This window comes from Labrus bergylta, chromosome 5 (assembly GCF_963930695.1).
Source record: "Labrus bergylta chromosome 5, fLabBer1.1, whole genome shotgun sequence".
NCBI classification, from domain to species: domain Eukaryota; kingdom Metazoa; phylum Chordata; class Actinopteri; order Labriformes; family Labridae; genus Labrus; species Labrus bergylta.
The window spans coordinates 9302134-9316734 of record NC_089199.1 but is presented as its reverse complement, the minus strand read 5'-3'; the positions used below and the strand labels follow the sequence as shown (position 1 = coordinate 9316734).

The following is a 14601-nucleotide window of genomic DNA, read 5'->3' as shown; positions in this document are numbered from 1 at the left end:
TGATAAGTCTAAGGGTGCATTCTCTATTAGTAAAATGAATTGATTCACCAAACAGTGTTGTCCTCAGAATTAAGTAAGGCGTGTGTCTGAATGAACAAAGCAGAGTAGTACTCTGAACAATTTGAATGTAATGTCTCACTACCAACTAGAAACCAAGTGTTGCTCTTTTGTTTGCCTCTCTGTGTGTCAGGACTTTTCAGCAGTCAGTGCTCTAGAGCTGCTGGTCAGAGCCAACATCACTGTGAAGTCTGGCATCAAACACCTGGTCCTCAAGGATGCTGCTGCACAGGTACTGAAAACAGATTTATCCACCACACGTGTCCTCCTCTAAAGTATTACAGTGAAATATTATCCAATAGAGGATTTTGATTGAAAGTACTTAAGTTTCTTTAGATTTTTTTTCCATAGAACTAATTTTTTCATAAATTATTGGGCGAATATTGTAACCCGAGATACAAAATATATTGTACATTTTCAGATTTGAATTTTTAAAAAGCCCCATTATTGTAAACATGTTGTAAACAATGATCCCCTACTGATTCATGCGATACATTTATTGTATCCTCCTTTCCCCTCCAGGTCCCGGTGATGATCTACCCTGAGCCCGGTCTTACTGACCAGTACTGGATCCCCTGGTGGATCATCCTCATAGCCGTCTTGGCGGGCATCCTGCTTCTGACTCTACTGGTCTGCTTACTGTGGAAGGTAACACGCACACACACGCACACAACTTGTAACACTTGTACTCCTGCTGGTTGTATCAAGACTAGCGAGAATATAATTCAGACTAGAGAGTATATTACTGTAGATTAAAGGATTTACAGTCTCATTAACCGTCCTTACACCTCACTGGCCATTCAAACTGTCTCATCACTTGTCATGGTAGTCCAATTATTTCCATCTCCTTTTTTCTGCCCTGTCCTGTAATCATTTTATGCCTTCCAGCTCACTCTCATCTCTTCCTTTCCTCTGTTCTTGTATTTGTCCTCTGTGTGTCATCTCTATTGGTCTTTCTCCTCTCATTTCAATCTGGGCTCTCTCAATCCCTAAATTCACCCTCTATTTCATGTTCCTGTTGTTTTTCTTTCTGTTTTCCCCCCTACTCCATCTCTTTCCTGTGGTGATCTGTGGCCCAGTGTGGGTTCTTCAAACGCAGTGAGCCACGCCGACACTATGAGACGGAGTTCTACCGCGCCCATTTGGGGGTCCAACCCTCGGAGGCGGAGAAGCAGGCGTCAGAACTATAATACAAAAACGTTCACTCTGGCCTGCTCTCCCCTCCTTCTCTTCCTTCAAGCGGTAAACATACTCGCCAAAAAAATTGCTTTGTTCCTCAGCCCACTGTGGTTTGGCTGGTGGTGTTCATTGCAGTGTGAAATATTAGTACATTTTGGCACTCCTACTAACAAAAGCACACAGATGTTGTTGTTGAGCAGAGGAATGATGGGTATCACTAGATTCGTTAGACTGAAAGCTGTGCTTTGCAACCACTTGAGAATGGATAACGTTTGCAGATTGTATATTTTTGTAGAACCCCTTTGTTAAATTTTCTTTATTAATCCTAAGGGAAACTCTTTTGGCAGGTTGCAGGTATTATCTCTAACCCGACAGCATGTGAACTGCTGTAACATGTTGAGAAATGTAATGGTTGATGGACCCCCTGTGCACATGTCTGATTGCTTTCCTAGACTTTGACTTTTTAGGGAAGAATGTATCCTCATTGTGGCAGGCAGTTCTTATGAATATTATTTGTCACACACACAAAAAAAACCTGCTAGAGAAAAGTGCTATGTTGTATCAATGCATTCAGACCTGATCATTTAGCATGGTTTCTTTCTTTTAATCCATGCTGATCAAACACCATCCAGCCATCTCTCCGTCAGGGCCCTCAGCTGCCTGCTGTGCTGTGTGCTGTGCTGCTGTTAGCATTGCAGTGTGATTTTCTACACATGTTCATTCTGGCACCAGCTGTATGTGCCAGTCATGCACTCTTTAATCTATTAACACTCCTATTTCACCTGCATTTTGCGACCTAATGACTTTGTCAGGTGCCAGAATAAACTTCTATCGTCAGTGGTTTGGTGTTTTTGTGAGTAATAATGTGTGCAGTTTTTCTTTGTGGCACTTTGGGAGCGTGTTGGTTTGGTCAACAGACTGATGCTGAATTAGAAACTTAGAGCATGTGGATGTTCTTTTTTATATAGTCACCTCAACTGCACATGGTCAACAGATAATCCACTTTTTCATTTAAGAAGTTACTTTATTACAATAAGTGAGACTTCAGAAATCTATTTTTTTTGGCATGATATTGAAAAATCAACCAGCTGCTGAAACAAATGTGCATTTGTGCAATCAATGCCTTATATGCCACCAGTTTATAATTTGTTTTTTCCTTCCTTTCTGCCCCTACATGCCTGGTGTCCTTCCTTTATCTGCACTCCTTCCTGTTTCCCTCCTCCCTGTACCCACAGTGTGGCTTCTTCCAGCGGGCCCACTACAAAGACAAATTGCCTCAGTACCACGCGGTGAAGATTCCTCGTGAGGACCGGCCACAGTTCCAGACTGAGAAGTCAGGAGTCGCTCATAAAAAGGAATGGGCCACGCACTGGAGCGACGGAACCTCGTAACTCCCTTTGAAGCACTGAATGACTGAATCAATTCAAATCACCGTGTGTGGCACCCATACTGTCTTTGCATTGGAACTAATGACGGTGCACACAGACTGAGATCTAACATCTTGTGCACACTGTACTGAGTCAGAACTGACATATTGGTGGCCTGTTACACTGAGACTGGATCTATACTCTCCCATACCGTAGCCTGCTTATGGCTGGTCTCCATAGTCTACTGTGCATCTACATCAGTGTTGTACAGTAAATACTGAAGGCCAGAAACAGAATTAGAACACGTTTAGCTGCTTCATATGTTTCACAGCTGGCAGCAGACGCACTGATGTTCTCATGGACTTCACCTGCAGAACAAAGGAGTACAAAACACATCATAACCCAAAGACATGCATGAATGCACAACATATTAGATTCATACAGACACTGGACTATGTTGGTGAAGAAGCCACTGCCCGTTGCAAAGACTACTTCATGTCTTAACTACTGTACAGACTGACAACTTCAAAAGGCAATGAGAAAATCCTTCTTCCTTTTTTTCAAACATAAATTATCTTTAAAGATTTCCTTTTTGTTGTTAGCGCTGGTTAACATTGGGGCCAGTATGTAAGTAAAATGTTGCAGAACACTAAACATGTTGTAGGCGCGCTGGTTGCTGAAAAAGACATTAAATAAGTTCCCCTAATTTTTTGGTTTGTTTCCTTATACAAGGAAAAAAAACTCCTAAAAGAGAGCCTTTTTGTTGTGTCTTTCTTTTTCCATTTTTTGTTAATATGTCAGTCAAGTGTACTGTTCATCAACAGTTTATTGCCTGGGTGAACTTGAATAAGAGCAAGAAAAAAGCCTGTGACAGCCATGGCTATAGCACTGTTGTTGCATGGAAATCAAAATATGTCAGAAAAGTAAAGCAAAATTTAAAACCACCAGCCCATTTACAATGAGAGCATTTAACTACCATACATTGATTTTCTTAATGTTTTTTTAAGAATGTCCAGGCTTAAAGGGGCATTTAATTAATAAAAACTATCAAAGTAGGTATGACTGAATTACACAATGTGTAATTTATGAGATTTCAAGCAAGACCATCTTAACTTTTTTACTGAAATGTATAAATATTTTCACTCAGACGTGTAATAAATGGCCTTTGTTTTCAAACATTTTAGTTGGAATATACTAACCTTCTTGTCACTTGGTGATGTAGTGATCAGACAGTGCATTAATTCCAGCACTGATGTTTCTCATTGCATATAAGTGCCTTATGGTAAAAGTGGCAGATTGTGAGCTGCTGGTACAGAATAGAAGGTAACTTGCAAATGACATCAGGCATCTGTTGGACACCTGCGGACGAATGAACATCATTTAACACTTCAACAACATCAAGAGAGGGGAGAAGATTTTGAGAAGAGCAGAATATGTCAGTGAGGAACCACACAGACTTTCTTTGGATCTGTTTTGGGTGGATGAAGTGGCTGTAAAGCATGAAGAGTCAGCTTGTTTTTAAGGTATTGCTGGACAATCTTGTATTAGCTGCATGAAGCTCCTGTTGCTGTTCTGATGTTCCCCCTTTTTTTTTGTTTGTTTTTTTGTTTTCATGATTCAATGTTTTTATTTATTTTATGTCTGCAGCACTGTTTTAACATGTAAATAAAATGTAACAAAATAAACCCATCAGAAATTGCAAGATGTGTAATTACAGTATTATGCAGAACATTTGACACTTAGCCTGCAGTGTTTATTGGCAGTTCACTAAGAGATCACTAGATGGAGACAAAAATCAGAGAACTTAAGAACTTAAACTTAAATGTTGACTATAACGTTGTAGTGTGACTTGAATTATTTGTTGATATGACAAGAAATATCCAGAACAGAGATTTTAGACGCATACTGTAGGTCACACTGATCTGAGCTTTAAGTCCTTCATTTAGTACCTACAAAGAGGTCCAATTATAGTTCAGCAGCTATACAGCTTAAACAATGGAAGAGTGTTAGAAAGACTTTACATGGGTTGCAGTAGAGTATAAAAAAAAGGTGGGATAAAATCATAGATGACCTTCTCCAGAACTGAGGATGATGGACATTAATGTTTTAAATGGAAGAACAGGAACTCTGTACCGCCTGCTTTTTAGTCAAATTGTGTAGCCCCCAGCTACATGTTTGAAGACCTATGTAGATCTTTCAAATGCATATTGAGGATATAGCTGCATTTTGGCTTTTGTATTGATCATGAGATAAAATGTATCATAGTTGTAAGGAGCATTGATTTAGCCCACACATGTTTGTGGGTGTCAGGTTGTGAGTAAAACAGGCAGCCAGGGTTAAAAAAAAAACCTCTGTATAGCCTCGTTTTTCAGAACTAAATGCTTCCTCTGTTTTACCAGCATAGGTGGCACTATGAAAAAAAAAGGTGAATATTGGTGTATAGATGTGTTCAGATAAACGCCCAAGGCAGGGTTTGTTGAAGTACAACCAAAAATACTCTTGTTTTCTGAGTTCTGCTTTATGAAGTGACTACCAAAAGAAATAAAAAATAATCTTTAGCAAAACAGCACTGACTTGAAATAAATGTTACTTTTTGAGATGGGGTGGATTAGATGTTTCTCTAATCTGAAGGTTTATGATATTGTTACAGAATTAAAAATAACTAATTCCCCTAAGAATTCTTCATAGGTCACTCTGGTTACCATGGCAGTTTAACAGCGTCAGTGAGACTTTCAATGTGTGTGTGTGTGTGTGTGTGTGTGTGTGTGTGTGTGTGTGTGTGTGTGTGTGTGTGTGTGTGTGTGTGTGTGTGTGAGATTGCAGTTTAAGAGGATTGTCCCCCATTAGGCACTTTGATGATCTGTTGACGTCTCACCCAGTATTGATGAAATGACTAATCATTACACACACAGAGAAACACACACTGAGTCACAGACAGACAAATTGAACACACAAACAGGACTAATAAAGCCAGCGTCACCCTCACAAATCAAGCCTTAAGTTGTCTTTGTTTAAAATGAACAATACGAAGGAAGCTGACATTTAACAAATAAAGGTTGTTTTTTTGTTCTTTGGGAGAAGTGTCTTCCTAAATCATTTCATCAGCATGTCAAGAAAACATTTCTCTCCTCTTTTTTGTATCAAGGTTTTAAAAATAGAGTTACTATTGAACTATTTTCCTTGGGGTCAAATATGGGGATATTTAATGGGGGTAAATACAGTATCTCTCTCACACTATCTAAAGTTTTCAAATTCTGAATGTTCCCTCATCCTGAACAATGCTTTATTCAAATATTAGGTCTTACTCATAGCGTCACCATGTGTAAAAAGGCAGTTCCTGCTTCCATATACAATGTTCAATCAGCTCCAAATGTTACAACTTTGATAACATATCAGTGTTTGGTCAACACAACCTGGAGACATGACTGTGACATGCCCAGGATAAACAAAGGTGCAGGGGCCCATTCAATGCTGCCTCAACTGAACTCAACATTCTGTGACCATTTGAAATGGACCATACAATCTGTAATACATATCAGATTGTATGGTTTATGTTTCCTCTTCTAATTCTGATTCAGTTGGCTCAAACGTACTGTAATAGGCTATACAATACTAACTGTAGAATACCGTACTTCATTGTTTTTGTGTAGAGCAAGGCGATCAAAAGGTGAACAACGCGTCCCCCTAGTCTTCAAAAATGACAAAAGGTTACATGTATTTTTAAACCAGGTTTTCTGATAGTTAAAGTTAATTGTGGATCAAATGTTGACTATTTCTTGTCAAACTTCTGGACAATGAATGTATCACTCATTCATTGTTGTCTGTCTGCTTTATGTGATTATTTATTTGTTTTATATATTCCTCACACTGCAGCATCAGATAACTTAAGTTGTCCAAACTGATCAGCATGATTAAGTGGTTATTGAGTGTTTTCCCATATTGACTCTCTGTTCATACAGTGCGGACTACTGGACAACAGGGAATGGGGGATCTGAGTCCATTTGCAGGGATTTATCTGTTTAATAACTGTGAGAGTTGTGTTGCACTACCCTCAGGGCCACATAATAATGCACTCTGGCGCTCAGTCATCACTAATGCCCTGATCCTACTAAATGGGCCTAGTTAAGTCTTATATTAGTGCCTGGTACTTCCTCCATCCAGTCCCCTGTTTCCTTTTGTATAGTAGCGTCTTTCCTCAGCTCTCCCAACGGACAGTGGCCTCGAGGTGTATATAAGTCGCTGTGGGGATGTCTCCATCACAAAAGCTAGCCAGGACCCGCAACCAAAGAGGACACCAAACCCTGAGCAGGACCAGTCATACCTCTGTTCTCCAAGAGTCTTTGAAGGAAAAAATCTGAAAATCTTCCCCCAGCTTTCATCTGAACTCCTCTCCATTTTGAGACCATGGACGCAGCCGCGGTAGCAACTCTTTTGGCTCTGGTTCTGACTCTGGCTGGAGTCAGTCAGGCTCTTCACGTCCAAGGCGGTCTGGAGAAAAACAACATCCTGCCAGACTCAGAGGAGAGCGTGGTCGACCACTTGCTGGGGCTGGTGAGTCAACAAACCCATCAAAAACCTAAATTAATTTACTTTTTTATAAATGTGAAGCTGTGTCAAGAAAACATACATTTTCTTTTTTTAAATATTGAATAAAACAAATACAGATGTGAAATCATATGAACTTTATAACATCTGTATTGGTACAAAAAATATTCAACAACCTGATTTATAAACACAGATGAGGGTTGTAACTATTTACTTTCATATATATAATTATTTTATTTTTTTCCCCTAAGCCTACAGTGATATCTTCAATTTATATATATATCATCTCAAAACACTAAATTAGTAAATATAAATATTAATTCTACATTTTTAAAATACAAAACTATTCAAAGTGGCAAAAAAATCCCACAGAGGATGTTACCAACAATTACTTAGAAATGGTCCTTGATAATTGACTAATTGTCCAACAAATAAGTCAATAAGAAGTCAGTGAAAATAAAAGTAGGGCTTTATCATAGCTGTGCTCTTTTATATATCTGAAGTGATTGCATGGAAATATTCCACAAATAAACAGGTTGCATGCTATCTCTACTTCAAAATTTGCAATTTGCCAAAAATAATTTCGGCATCTGAAAATAAACTCAAACTCTGAAACATAACCGAGGCACACATGGTTTTGTGTTCAAATAAAATGTCTGTCTCTGTGAAGGATTAAAATTCACTCTCTCTCTTCTATCACATTAGACTGTATCAATCATTCTGTGTACAGCTGCCAGAGTTTTCAGAAAAATTCTGGCTCTCCATGCTAGAAGATATGTAAATTATATTTGAGTCCTTTATCAAGAGAGACAAGATAAATCACACTACCAATTGAGATGCTGGATAGCACTCCTCTTCATGCAACAGTGTGAAATATGCTCTGATATATTCCAGGGTCATCAGACAGTCAGAGCAGGATTCAGATCAAATGTGATGTTTCTTTTTCCAATTAGGGCATGCAGAGACAGGCAGATATGAGTTTTATTTGTTAAAAAAAAAGATATGGGTGGAGGGATATCTGGGTAAGTTTGAGGTAAATTTATTTACCTTTGTACTCTGATAGCTACAACCCAAGGTCCCTTTGCACAGCAGGACTGACTGGCTGTAGTTGCAACCCCCAGGGTTTGTGTTGCAACACAAAATTGCATACAGTTATAGCTTTTGATGTTTCCTCTTTTTTTTTTTACTAAACCAGAAAAACAGTCTGGCATACCTTGCATTACATTTACTGTGTGTGTGTGTGTGTGTGTGTGTGTGTGTGTGTGTGTGTGTGTGTGTGTGTGTGTGTGTGTGTGTGTGTGTGTATGTGTGTGTGTGTGTGTGTGTGTGTGTGTGTGTGTGTGTGTGTGTGCTGTTGTGCTCCAGGAGAGTGAAAACACAGATAACAGCATTGATGATCGCCTGCTGACTGCCGTGCTAAGAGCTCTGCTGCTCGGATCTCAGAGGGAAACCAGGAACTCTGTCCTCCATCAGCCACAGAGGTCAGTGCTGCTACCTGGGCTGTATTTATCAAATACTGCAGGGCACATCAAAATACTAACACACAGAAGAAAATGTAACTTTACACCGTACTATTCAAACAGCCTGTCCAGCATTTCCCTGTCAGCAAGGAATATGAACCAAATGAACCAATTCTAATATAAAAAATAATAATAAAACTTGTGTAATTAGCCTCGATTTGAATGATTATGATTCTAATATGTACTGAATGAGCCATGCAGATAGGGCTGTGACCTATTTTGTTGATTATTAAGTGAATCTTTTGTTTTTAAAACATCAGAATTACCAAAAAATCCTTAATTCCTAGAGCTAGAAGTGATGTGATTTAATGTCTTAAATCAGTAAAAAGAAGTAACATTTGGACACTGGAACATTTTTTTTTATTTTGTTTGTTGGCTTGAAATTTTACTTAATGACTTGAACCAACTATCAGTCATTTGCCATTATAAATACCTTATCTGAATGTTAAGATATCTTAAAATACTAAATGAACCATTGTTTAACATTATGTACTTGATATTTCTGGTTAAATTGGATTAGAGGCCAGCTGTCTCCGCTTACAGCAAAGATAAGATCCTGTTCAGAGCTTAAGTTGTAGTCTCAGCCGTAAAGGTTTGAATAATGCAATAAAAATGTTGTCTCTTTCACCTTTAACCCAAGTCCTATTTAACATGCCTTCCTCCTTACCTTAGATTTGACAAATACCATACCAAAAAAATGACTGTCTTGTAGTGAATGATTTTTCTCATCATCATGTTCATGCCTTAACATAAACACTGTTTATGGGGTTGTTTCTGCTAAATAATAGATACAAACGTGTAAAAAGACATTTTCATTTAAACAGTATTCCACTTGGATTTATTTCCACGTTACAGGTTTGGCCGAGGCTCCAGAGGGCAAGTAGCGTCAGAGGATCAGGTTCAGTCCCGTGACTGGGAAGCTGCCCCAGGTCAGCTCTGGAGCATGGCTGTGCCCCAGAGATTTGGCAAGAAGTGATCTATCAGGAAGACATCTACACATCGACGTGAGGGCATACGGGCCAAGCAGCAGGCAACTGTGGCAGGAAAATAATTTGAATGAATAAATTTGAATTTTAAAAGCATGTTTCAACATGGTTTTATTCCATTAAGCCTTACTTGACACCAACAAGTTGTTTTCAGATGAGAGGAGTTAGAGTTTTTTTTTTGATACCAAACACTGTAAAGCATGTCAACGAGTGCCTATTGAGGTTTTCAGAGCCTGGACTGTAATGTTAATTAGAACTAGAAGTGTTTGTGTAAATTGTTTGCTATATTTTCTGTTTTTCATCTGTTCCCTTGTCAAATAAATGACACATCAAATGAGTTTTTATCATGCTGACTCATTTCGATGTTTAGTTTGAAACATTTAGTTATGTGATGCAAAAAAAAAAAAAAAGAATGCCATGATTGACAGAAAAGATGAGGACTGGTGAGAGGAAACATAATACATATTAATATAAGAATCAATTTACTTTCCTTAACCATGAGTGTCTGCTTCAGACTGCCATAAGAATCTATTCTGCTGTGGACTGTACACACCTGGGGCACATTTTACATTTTTATCACTGTAAGTAAGTGATGTGCTTTGGTTAGTGAAAGGGGAAGGGCGGGTTTCTATTGCAGAAACTCTGCCTCCAAATGATGTCATTAGCATGTCAGTGCCTGTTGTGGAGTTATTTTGGCCTCACTTTTGTACAACAGGAGGAGATGGAGACATGTCATCCATATCCAGTCTGTGGTATTGTCCAATGCCTTTGCTATTAGACCATTAAACATACAATTGCATGCAGACATATCTGAAAGCTGTTTAACCAGGAGATGTCAGTGGGTGGAAAAAGCAAAAGCGACATGATACTGGTGTTATACATGTCATTATCATCAGCCATTGAATCAATCAGTCAACCATCACTATACAACAGCTGTTCAGTATTTATATGGATAACATATCCTTTACAAGTGATTAGCAATTAGTTCATGGCAATGTGCTTAATTTATTTATTTAGAATAAAACATAAAAACATGAAACCTCTAATTCCTGGAAATGTCTACAGTGTGGATATCTGCTGGACCACGTATGCAGAAAGCACATAATTACTCTGGTTGTTTTTCCAATACATTAAATCTTAACTGGCTGACTCACATATCAGATGAATGTACATTTAGTGAAGATCACAGAACAGATCTGAAGTGATAGATAACAAACTTTTTTTTTTCTTTACAAAATATGACAGGATATTTAGATAATTCAATACCTCAGAGGGTCACATTCTATTTGATGTTAATGTGAAATGTTTACTAATCCAGCAATGATGCGTTTAATGTAAAGTGATGCACTGCCTGTCTGCAGACCAGTGGAGGCTGTTTGCTGTTCTGTGTGTGGTGGATTTACAGGCCACCTGGGGAGGCAGTGTGCAATAAGCCACAGCACTAATTAAAACAAAGCAACATGCAATTACTCTACACTTTCACGGTTTCCGCAGCCAATTACTGGGAAGGAGGGCACGTCAATCTGTCTTAGGAAGAGCCTGACCTCACATTGCACTGAATGAGCCCAGAAGAGAAAATGCTGAAGGATCTTTTGTGCTTGGAGACTATTGGCAGATGCCTTTTGATTGTCCTGCTTAATGGAACAATTTGTAAGATATCTCATGAACTAGATCATAAAATAACCTTACTATATCATCAGACATTAAGGAATCATGCTATGTTGAAGTGCTGTCTCTTCTGACAACAATGCAGCAGCTATTTCCTCCTTCTTAGTTGCCATTCTGGTCCTGAATGGTCTGTTTTTGTTTTGACCAGTGAAAGGTAGGCGGTTTTAAGGCACCCTTACACGGCCATTATTTACACCCCCCGCTTTGCCAGGTAAATGGCAAACCATCAGGTGTTGCAGCGATCAAAGCAGTTAAGAGAACCTGTTCAGATAAAACCGATTCTACTCAACCTAAAAAGCCTCAGCATTTTTCTAATTAGCTCCACAACCACAAACGTGGTAGAAGTAGGACAAATATAGATGCTTTGAAAAATGGAGAGAGGTTAGAACATAGAAAGAGCTGGCTAAACACCGAAGCTTTGGTGTCTGCGACATGGCAACCTGTGTTCGCATTGACTCTAGAGAGGAGGGGGTGGCGGGAGACAGTTCTCTCGAATGTTTTGAATTTGGACTGCAGTGCCCATTTTGTGTCAGAGTTACATATTGCTCCTTTAAGTATTTCTATTTAGTTGTTTTTCACTGCCCATTATTTTTCTTAAATTAACAATTTCAAACACCTCATGACTTAAGCAGTGTCATTTTCAGCCGTACATCTTCTAGATAGCTCTCTCTCTCTCTCTCTCTCTCTCTCTCTCTCTCTACATATATATATATATATATATATATATATATATATATATATATATATATTTATTTCTCGTTTACTGCACATAGTTCTGTTTACATCTGTTTACATCTGATAGTCCGATCACTGTCCACTCATATCTACTCTTTTTATATTTTGTATTTTAAGTTAAGTTTAAGCTTTAAGTTGTATTTAAATTGACACTTTATATTTAGGTTAAAATATTTCATCTACTTGCACTGTTGTTAATTTACTGCTCTGTGTGCCTTTGAATTGCAAATAAACAAATAAAGTTTTTTGAATTTGAATTTGAATGAGATACTTTAAAAATCTGACTAAAAGATAGACACAATAGAAATGACGCAATATATGAGGAAAATATTTACAAAATCAGTCAAATGAGAACACAAACAGGAACGGTCATTTCTTCTGAGTGGAATTATACAAAAGTGCGTTATATAGGAATAGTATAGTATCCTCTGTTAATGTAATTAGGTTTAGTCATTGCTTAATATGTAGGCCTACCTGCATGTATGGAGAACAACTAGATAACTTTGAATTTAGTCTCAGAGGTTTAAAAATCTATACAAACTTTAAACAGACAATGCTGTCACTTTACTAGGTAGCTAGCATAGTCTTTAATATCATAGCCTATATACATATTATATTAATACTACTACTATCTGATATGTATAATCAATGTTACCAAACAAAATCAAATGACAAACTTAATCAGTCTTTAAAAAGTTGCTTTATTAAAGGAACAATATGTAGCTCTGACACCTAGTGTTTTAAATTCATATTGCAGTCCATATGAAAAGTCTCCACCCTCCTCCCTAAGGTCGATGGGTATTGAGGTTGCCATGGGAACAGTGGTCATCGCTGCCTTTCCCTCTCAGATCCACAACTAGTTCAGAAGCTTCAGTGTTTAACCAGCTCTGTATTGGTGTTGAAACCTGTTCAGTGATAACTTGTTATTTTGTTTCTGAAATATAACGGCCACTTCCATATTTCACCAGTGGTGCTAATGCTAATTTCCCATCCTGCTGTTACTCTGTCCTCAGGGAGCAATAATGAGACCAGTAAAACTTGGCGAAAAAAGGTGATATTTATGAGTAATCAAGAGACAAAACAGGTAAAGGTAAGATATGACAATGTATTAATCATTAAAAAAAACACATTAAAAAAGACAACTGAGCACAATAGACATATAGTATTGCAGAAAGTGGCATACCTTGCCAACCTCGTGAACACAAGAAAGTCTCACTCATCACTTCAGAGGAAGAGAAAGAACCTGTCAGCTTAAATAATCAAAGAGGAATCCCCCACCAGGGTGTCTGAGTCTGCACTTAAAACAGCACGATCAAATGTACAGCAACAAGGGCGACACAATGATATATGAGAATCAATAAGAGGTTAACGAGAAATGTGTTGAGACAAAAAGATAAGAGAGAGAGAGAGAAAGAGAGAGAGAGAGAGAGAGAGAGAGAGAGAGAGAGAAGGGCGTGGGGGCTGCTGCTCACAGCTGCATCCTCTGATCCACACAGCTGAGTTTAAGAAATACTCAACTCATCTGAATTTCATGAGTCTGCAGGAGGGATGTGAGTGCAGCAATTATAACAGACACACAGAGACAGAGAGGACTACTACAGACTGAAGTGTGGACAGACAAAAAAATAAAGACTAATCCTCCACTCAGATATACCTGCATCCATTTATGTCTCGCTGACCTGTCCTTGACCCCCCAGTTCCTGTCTACTCTCATGGTCATCATCTTGGAAGGCAGCCATCTTGAACAGCATAGAGGGAGGTCTCACCCATTAGCAGCCATGGTCATGACACAGCACAATTTGTCACACACATCAGGCTTTAATGGCATCAGGGGGAGAGAAGCAGCTCTCTCCCCCTGATGAAAAAAGAAAAAGCAATGCTACAGTGAAGGGTAAACTGCAGGAGTGTGCGACATATTAAGACATGTTGACCTTTTTCATAAACACTTCTATTTTCTCAGTAAGTTGTACAAAAATACACACTAGACTTCAACATTTAAGACATTTTGAGTAGTGAAGTCAAATGGTTCCACTGTGCTTTTTCCCATTCTCTTTCACTACAGTACTTGAGTGTTGTACTTTAAGCCTTTTTTATTTGAACCCTATCTTAGTGTTAGTGAAGAGGATAATAATCAAGAAGTTACCTGTTGGAATGTAGCTCAAAGTGGTGATGAAGCTAGAGTGGAGATTATCTTGAGGACAACTGCTCATCAATGCCAACCAAGAGAGGGAGGGAGGGAGGGAGGGAGAGGTCGAACACTTGGTACTAGCAAAGTGTCCTTGCTAATCACAACTGTACATGACGAGCAAAGCTGTTTCCACCTGGCCACATCACCACATTTTACATGTGTCTCCGATGACTACCTTGGAACAAACTTTTGTTTGCAAATAAACACAGAATCCAATTAAAGGAGCAATATGTAAATCTGACACCTAGAATTTCAAATTGGTACTGCAGTCAAAATTTGAAACATTGGAGAGAGCCGTCTCTCCCACTCATCTCCTCCCGCGAGCTGATATGCACACAGGTTGCCATGTTGCAGAC

At 38.6% G+C, this 14601-nt stretch overlaps 2 protein-coding genes across 4 annotated transcripts in view; both read left to right on the top strand.

Moving 5' to 3' along the window:
• The window catches only part of itga7 (integrin, alpha 7), a 35266-nt gene extending 30961 nt beyond the window's left edge, over positions 1-4305 (top strand). For 2 of the 3 annotated variants that reach the window (XM_065954689.1, XM_029277881.2), the window contains exons 23-25: positions 191-289; positions 580-705; positions 2472-4305. In XM_065954689.1, coding sequence (XP_065810761.1) covers positions 191-289; positions 580-705; positions 2472-2627 — 381 coding nt within the window. In that variant the 3' untranslated portion in view covers positions 2628-4305. Of the gene's footprint in view, positions 1-190; positions 290-579; positions 706-1136; positions 1300-2471 lie in introns of all 3 variants that reach the window. The other variant, XR_010666408.1, reaches the window with a different exon arrangement.
• A 2548-nt stretch (positions 4306-6853) lies between these two features.
• On the top strand, positions 6854-10021 carry npffl (neuropeptide FF-amide peptide precursor like). Its single transcript, XM_065955521.1, has 3 exons — positions 6854-7154; positions 8514-8629; positions 9524-10021. The coding sequence occupies exons 1-3, from the start codon at positions 7008-7010 to the stop codon at positions 9642-9644; spliced, it is 384 nt and encodes a 127-aa protein (XP_065811593.1). The 5' UTR covers positions 6854-7007; the 3' UTR covers positions 9645-10021.
• The last annotated feature ends 4580 nt before the right edge of the window (positions 10022-14601 follow it).